The sequence below is a fragment of the Myotis lucifugus genome, unplaced genomic scaffold (genome assembly GCF_000147115.1).
Source record: "Myotis lucifugus unplaced genomic scaffold, Myoluc2.0 scaffold_7498, whole genome shotgun sequence".
NCBI classification, from domain to species: domain Eukaryota; kingdom Metazoa; phylum Chordata; class Mammalia; order Chiroptera; family Vespertilionidae; genus Myotis; species Myotis lucifugus.
In genome coordinates, this window is record NW_005878546.1 from 90 (window position 1) to 7,612 (window position 7,523).

General features: G+C 55.7%; 1 protein-coding gene across 1 annotated transcript; it reads left to right on the plus strand.

Moving 5' to 3' along the window:
- Positions 1–765: 765 nt before the first annotated feature.
- On the plus strand, positions 766–6,896 carry LOC102440181 (draxin-like; the record flags this gene model as incomplete). The annotated part of the gene is made up of 4 exons (XM_006109256.3): positions 766–1,204; positions 4,184–4,374; positions 5,840–5,951; positions 6,807–6,896. Coding segments are annotated over exons 1-4 (832 nt in total), but the record flags the coding sequence as incomplete, so codon positions are not given.
- Positions 6,897–7,523: the final 627 nt, after the last annotated feature.

A 7,523-nucleotide genomic window follows, 5' to 3' on the forward strand; every position in this document is an offset into this window, starting at 1 on the left:
GGGGGGGTTGTGTTTTTTATTTTCGTAACCTTTACTACAGTTAGTTTATCTTTTTTTAAAAAATATGTTTTATTGATTTCAGAGAGGAAGGGAGAAGGAGAGAGAAACATCAATGATGAGAGAGAATCATTGATCGGCTGCCTCCTGCACACTTCCTACTGGGGATCGATCCCGAAACCTGGGCATGTGCCCTTGGCCGGAATCGAACCTGGGACCCTTCAGTCTGCAGGCCAACACTCTATCCACTGAGCCAAACCGGCTAGGGCTGTTCCTCAGTTTATTTTGTTCATTAGATTCCACATATATATAAGTGAGATCATGTAATACTTGACTTTCTCTGACTGGCTTATTTTGCTTAGCGTAATATTCTCCACATCCCTCCATGCTGTCTCAAAGGGTAAGAGATCCTTCTTTTTCACAGCTGCATAGTATTCCACTGTGTAACTGTACCACAGCTTTTTTTATCCACTCATCTACTGATGGGCACTTGGGCTGTTTCCAGATCTTGGCTATTGTAAATAACGCTGCTATGAACATAGGGGTGCATTCTTTCTGATTGGCGTTTCGGGATAACACTGCCCAGTTTTGCCAGCCCAGAATGTCCCCAGACATTGCCAACTACCCCCTGGGGGCAGAGTCCCCTCTGTCCCTGTGGAGAAGTACTGGGCGGCAGGGATGTCAGGGAGGGGTTTGGGAGTGGGGAAGTGGAGGAGGAGGGCTGCCCAGCTGCCCCCTCAAATGCTGCTTTTCTTGCAGGAGGAGCCCATGGCTGGGCCCACCACCCACGTTGCCCCCATGCTGTTCCTTGCCCTCCTGGCGTTTCTGGAGCTGAGCCTGGCCGGCTCCCTGGGCCCCGGAACCCCTGCTCGAAACCTCCCTGAGAATCACATCAACCTCCCAGGCCCAGCACTGTGGACGCCTCAGGCCAGCCACCACCACCGGCGGGGCCTGAGCAAGAAGGAGCGGGGGCCAGGCATGCCTGGCCGGGCCCAGGATGGAGCTGTGGGCACCTCCACCAGGCAGGCCTCCAGGCTGCCAGGGGCAGGGGGGCTGCTGCCTGGGCAGAGTCCTGCAGGCCTGCTGCAGGACAAGAGTCTGCTCCTGGGGCTGGCCCTGCCCTACCCTGAGAAGGAGAACCGGTCTCCAGGGAAGAGACGCGGCAGGGAGCACAAGAGACGCAGGGAGAGGCTGAAACTGCACAGAGGTAGCTGGATATCTGGGATGGGTGGGGTGTTGAGATGGAAGGGAGGGCGGAGTGAGGGGCGGAGATGGCTTTAGGAGCAGGCCCGGAGGGGGTGTCCATGGTGTAAGGTCACTGGGAGGACATCCAGAGGCCCCAAAGGAGGCAGGCAATGGGCACCCAGAGGAGTGAGGGGGTCTCACTAAGGTCAGAGGGATCTGGCGAGGGGAGGAGCCTGGGAGAGGCAGGGAGGGACGTGTGGCCATAGACGCTCAGTCTTTTTTTTTTTTTTTTAATTGATTTTTTACAGAGAGGAAGGGAGAGGGAGGGAGAGGGATAGAGTTAGAAACATCGATGAGAGAGAAACATTGATAAGCTGCCTCCTGCACACCCCCTACTGGGGATTTGCCCGCAACCAAGGTACATGCCCTTAACCGGAATCGAACCCGGGACCCCTCAGTCCGCAGGCCGACGCTCTATCCACTGAGCCAAACCGGTTAGGGCGACGCTCAGTCTTATCAGTAGGTAACCCTTGCACATCAGAAGCTCGACTTTGCATCTGCCCTGAACATACTGATTAGCCATGGACCAGTTCAGGGCCCTCCAAGGACATCACTTCATCGCCTCCGAGGCCTAGAGCAGGGCTGAGCGCATAGATTCTGAAGCCAGAATCCGCCCAAGTGACCAGCTGTATGAGTCACTGGCCTGTGCCTCGGTTTCTCCCTCTGCCAAATGAGGAAAATGGCCCCATCGAGCCTCAGCGGAGGCCCAGAGACCACCTGGTATGTGGAGAGCTTGGGGCGGTGCCTGGCAGGCGGCAGGGACGGGGAGCCGTTGTTGCTAGGTGATGCTCAGCTTCTTCTTGATGCTGAACTAGTGTCCTCCAACCTGGGCACAGAGGTTCCGGGGGAGGCGTCTCATCGCTATCGCTCTGGCCTCTGCCCTGTCTGTTCCCTGCGGTGCTCCCCATCCCCTTAGCCCTCCCCACCTCCCTTCACATCTCCAAGCCCCTGCGAGCATCTAGCTGCCACTGTTCCCAGCGCCCCCTCCCTTTGCCCATTCCGTCTCTGAACAAACATTTCCCAGCAGCTACACTCAACTGGCTCCTCCCCAGGCTCACCTGGCCTCCAGCCCCAAACCGCAACCGCAGCTTCCAAGCCTCTTCCTGTGACAAGACTGCCTCTAGGGGCAGGGCTGGTGGTGCAGACACAGAGCACAGAGCGGAAGGGGTTCTGCAGGGGGAGCGTGGTGGAGCCTCAGCCCCGCCTCCCCCTGCAAACAGCTGGGGCTTGCTTTCCTGCCAGGCCTACTGGGACCCCCAACGTGGGCAGAACACAGTCCCCAGGTGTATGCGTGGCAGGGGGGCAGCTTAGATCCTCAGCCCCCTACTCCTGGATGCTGGCATCCTTGAGGACAAGCCAGAGGGCACACATGGGGTGTGGATCCATTCAGCTCAGCTCCAGCCGCCAGCTTCAGGGGACCAGTGGGGCCCTAAGAGAGCGAGTGGTGTGATTCAGGGGTTGAGCATCGACCTATGAACCAGGAGGTCACAGTTCAATTCCCCGTCAGGGCATATGCCAGGGTTGCAGGCTCGATCCCCAGTGGGGGGCGTGCAGGAGGCAGCCGATCAATGGTTCTCTCTCATCACTGATGTTTCTCTCTCCTTCTCCTTTCCTCTGTGAAATCAATAAAAATATTTTAAGAGAGAGAGCGCAAAAGGAGGAGGGGGCACGGGAGGTCTGGAGGCCAGGCCCAGCCCAGCCCAGCCCAGCTGACCAGCTGTGAAGCCTGGGAAATGAAAGGAACAGATTTGAAGGTCCCTAAGTGGCCTTTCTCATCTCTGGGATTCATTTCTGGAGAGTGGAGTGATCCCAACGACCCAACCAGCCTTAACGTCAGCTCTCGCCTGAGACAAAGAGGCAGGGAAGAGCCCGGGCCCTCCAGCTTCTCTCGAAGCCCCGTGTTCCCGACCACCCCAACCCTGCCGGGTCACACTCACCTACCTCATGCCCATACGTCTTGGAAGGCGGCATTGGTGGTTAAAAGTATTGATTTTATCCTCAGGTGGAGCTGGGTTCGAATTCAAACTTCAGTATTTACCAGCTGTGTGCCCTCGGGGAGGTCTCTTAACCTCTCTGTGCTTCAGTTTCCTCCCTGGTGGATGAGGCTGACAGAGTGCCTGCCTCCCAGAGCTCCTGCAGAGCTCATGAACTAATGCTAGTACCGCAGGACGGGGCATACACCGGGGTCCTCACACACACAGGCACTCAGCAAACAGCGTGTTATCACCACGTAGCCAGCCTTCCCTCGTGTGTGATAAGCCTCAGTTCTCACCTTCCAGACTTCTCAAAGGCCTCTCCCCCTGCAACGCCTCTCAGCCTTATCTCGTTGCTCCTCTACTTAAGCTTGACCTCCTCCAGGAAGCCTTCCATGTTAATCCTACTAATTCCCATTTGTCGTACTTACACCCTGGGCTGCACCCAGCCATCCCAGACTTGGACTTGCTATGATGTTGCTTTAGATCAGCGGTTCTCAACCTGTGGGTCGCGACCCCTTTGGCGGTCGAACGACCCTTTCACAGGGGTCGCCTAAGACCATCCTGCATATCAGATATTTACATGACGATTCATAACAGTAGCAACATTACAGTTATGAAGTAGCAACGAAAATAATTTTATGGTTGGGGGTCACCACAACATGAGGAACTGTATTTAAAGGGCCAGAAGGTTGAGAACCGCTGCTTTAGATTGAGAATCCCTGGGCTGTCTCCCCAGCAACACTGAAAGTTCACCCCCGACATTCCTCCGCCCCCAGACCCCGGTTTCCACCTTCCCAGGAGCATGGGCAGCAGGGAGGTTTGGGAGCCAAAGGCTAGCCAGGCTGTCAGACTTGTCACGTGACGCCTCCACCCCCTTGTTTGCAGCGGGAAACGTGGGTTCTGCTTTGGGCCGATGCGGGGCGGCGAGCAGATAAAGGCCCTGTGTTTCCTGTTCCGTCTCTCAGGCCGAGCCTTGGTCCGAGGTCCCAGCTCCCTCATGAAGAAGGTGGAGCTGCCCGAAGACCAGGCGCTGGACGCTGCCATGGAGGAGTCGTCCACCAGCCTGGCCCCGACCATCCTCTACCTCACCACCTTTGAGGCAGCACCTGCCACGGAAGAGTCCCTGATCCTGCCTGTCACATCCCTGTGGCCCCAGGTAAGGCCTCGGAGCCAGAAGAGTCCTTGAGACCACATCATGCAAATCCCTCTTCGTCATTTAGGGAGACTGAGGCACGGGGGGTGGGGGTGGGGGTGGAAGGAAATTGGTGGAGGCCCCTGGGGTGAGCTGGAAACCAGGTCTCCTGGTGCCCGTCCAGCCCAGCTACAGCCCGGCCGGCATTCTGTCCTGAAAGGGAGGCCACTGTCCAGGAGAAGGTGGTCCTGGGGGCTCACTCTGGGGACAGCCAAGGAAGCCAGTGCCCGCTCAGCACACCAGTCTCTGCATGGCGAAGAGCAGGGTCCTTGGCAGAGAATTTTATACAGACGGAAAAGTACAGAGAATAACAACACCGCAGAAAGCCCCGTCCCCGCAACCCAGAAGTAACCAGTGTTAGTTAACACATCTGCTTCGGACCTTTACACATACGTATGGAGAGAGCAGGCGAGCACTTGTGGCCAATTTGCTTCCACCGGCAAATCGAGGAAGGGAACATGGGAGTTCATTGCATCATCCTTGCAATTAGCAAGATACGCATCATTGCACCTCTTCTGTAGCTTTGCAGTATTTTCCAAAATAATATCACGTAGCCCTAGCTGGTTTGGCTCAGTGGATAGAGGGTAGTCCTGCGGACTGAAGGATCCCGGGTTTGATTCTGGTCAAGGGCACATGCCCCGGTTGCAGGCTCGATCCCCAGTGGGGGGCGTGCAGGAGGCAGCTGATCCATGATTCTCTCTCATCATTGGTGTTTCTATATCTCTCTCTCCCTCTCCCTTCCTCTCTGAAATCAATAAAAATATATTTAAAGTAATAATATCAGCTAAAATGATCAATAAAGTATATGTAGAAGAAAAGAACTTTACTTTTTAGCAGAAGATCTTTCTTATTCTCTTTTGGGGTCTTGCACCCCCTGAGATTCTGAGAAAAGCTGTGAACCATCCCCAAAGAAGACCTGGTTATCCCTGCCGTCACAGGCCCCCTGAAGTCCATGCCCTGAGCACCAGCCCCGAAAGGCGCCTTTATTGCCCATGTCCTACTGCGGCAGATCCAGCCCCGACGGCTGGCCCGGGGCTGTGAGTGCAACAGAGCTATGGCCATGGCTCAGCGGTGCCCTGGCCGCTGAAACTTCCCAGGGAAAGAGGGGCAGGGAAGTGAGCAGCTGGCTTCATCCAACTCCCTCTTTGTGGATGTAGAGACCTGAGCAGGCCTTCCCAGCCCCTCCCTCAGAGGCCCGATGGGCGACCCCTCTGTCTGCATCGGTCGCCTGTAGGCACCTTTCTGCCTGGATGTGAAGTGAGGACAGTACTCTAGTGACTGCTAGTCTGGATGTCCCGGGGCTGGGCTTCTAGCAGAGGGTGACCGGCCTCTGAGGAGCCCCTCCTTTGCCCTCTGGCCCTGGGGCCCCCCATTTCTGTTTCCACCTGTTGGGGCTCCACGTTCCCTCCTCTCCACCCACCTTCTGCAGGCTCAGCCCAGGCCTGACGGGGAGGTGATGCCCACGCTGGACATGGCCTTGTTCGACTGGACCGATTATGAAGACTTAAAACCTGAGGCCTGGCCCTCTGCCAAAAAGAAAGGTACGTTCACCCAACCGGCGCGGCTGAGCGGTTGAGCGTTAGGACAGTGATGGCGAACCTTTTGAGCTCGGCGTGTCAGCATTTTGAAAAACCCTAACTTAACTCTGGTGCCGTGTCACATAGAGAAATGTTTTGATATTTGCAACCATAGTAAAACAAAGACTTATATTTTTGATATTTATTTATATATTTAAATGCCATTTAACAAAGAAAACCAACCAAAAAAATGAGTTTTCGTGTTCACCTCTGACACGCGTGTCATAGGTTCACCATCACTGAACTAGGAGGTCACAGTTTGATTCCCAGTCAGGGCACATGCCTGGGTTGTGGGCTCGATCCCCAGTAGGGGATGTGCAGGAGGCAGCTGATCAATGATTCTTTCTCATCATTGATGTTTTTTTTCTCTCTCTTCCTCTCCCTTTTTCTCTGAAATGAATAAAAGTGTAAAAAATTAAACAATTTTAAAAATCTTTAAAAAATACACACAAGAAAGGTACATCCACCTACCCACCACCCCCATGCCTGGGCTCCCTCCCCTCCCCCAGCCTGACCTACAGATGTCCAAAGTGGGGGATGGGTGGGGCATGGAGTCCACACTGCAACGCGCACCCCACAGGGAAATGCCACTATCGAGGACTTATCAAGTGCCAAACTCATTCCATGTGTCACCTCATTTGACCCTGAAAGAAAAAGGTTAGGTCTGTGCTATCCATGAGCCCGGTTTAGAGAAGGGACGGCTGCGGCGGAGTCCCCGCCACACTGGGATGGCGGTGCGTGCGCTCCGACACCAGCATCCGTGTGCTTGCTCTCGGCCCCGCTGGGCGCAGCGTCTGACCGCGATCTTCTTGTCCCCAGAGAAGACCCGGGGTAAACTCTCCAGTGATGGCAATGAGACATCCCCAGCCGAAGGGGAGCCGTGCGACCATCACCACGACTGCCTGCCAGGTACCGACCAGCGTCACGTTCAAGGCACCAGGCTGGGTGCTGGGTGCTGGGGGCCTGAGGGGGTGAGGTGGGCCTTCCCAGGCACACGAGGAGGCCTGTGGGTTCAGGACCCTCTCGGGGTAATAAGTAGGAACAACTCCAGCTCCCCTTTCCTGAGAGTTGCTGGAACATTGACTTCATCCTCAGAGCAACCCAGAGAAAGAGACCCTGTCACCCCAATTTTCAGGCAAGGAAACAGCCTCAGAGGGTGAGTCTCAGCCAAGGTCACACGGCTGGGAAGTGGCTCAACCCTAAGTCGGCCTGAGGAGCCACTGCCCCGAGCGCTGCCTTAAGTCCGGCTGACCCCGCCCTCCACTTCCTCCTAAAGTCTGGTCGGGCTCAATGCTGCCCTTGGCCCATCACTGCCCGGCTTTCTGTGGATGTTCCCGTGGCATCCTCACCCATTCGGCAGCTGTGCCCATCAACACCCTGAAAGCAAGGGGCTGGTGTTTTGACTGATGCCCTAACCTCCAGGGGCATCTACTGAGGTGGAGTTAGATATGTAGGAGGTTGGGGGTGGGAGTGGGGGGGTAAGGTCTCAGGGTGATAAGAAGGGGAGGAGCAGTGATTGGCAGGGGAACCTGGGAA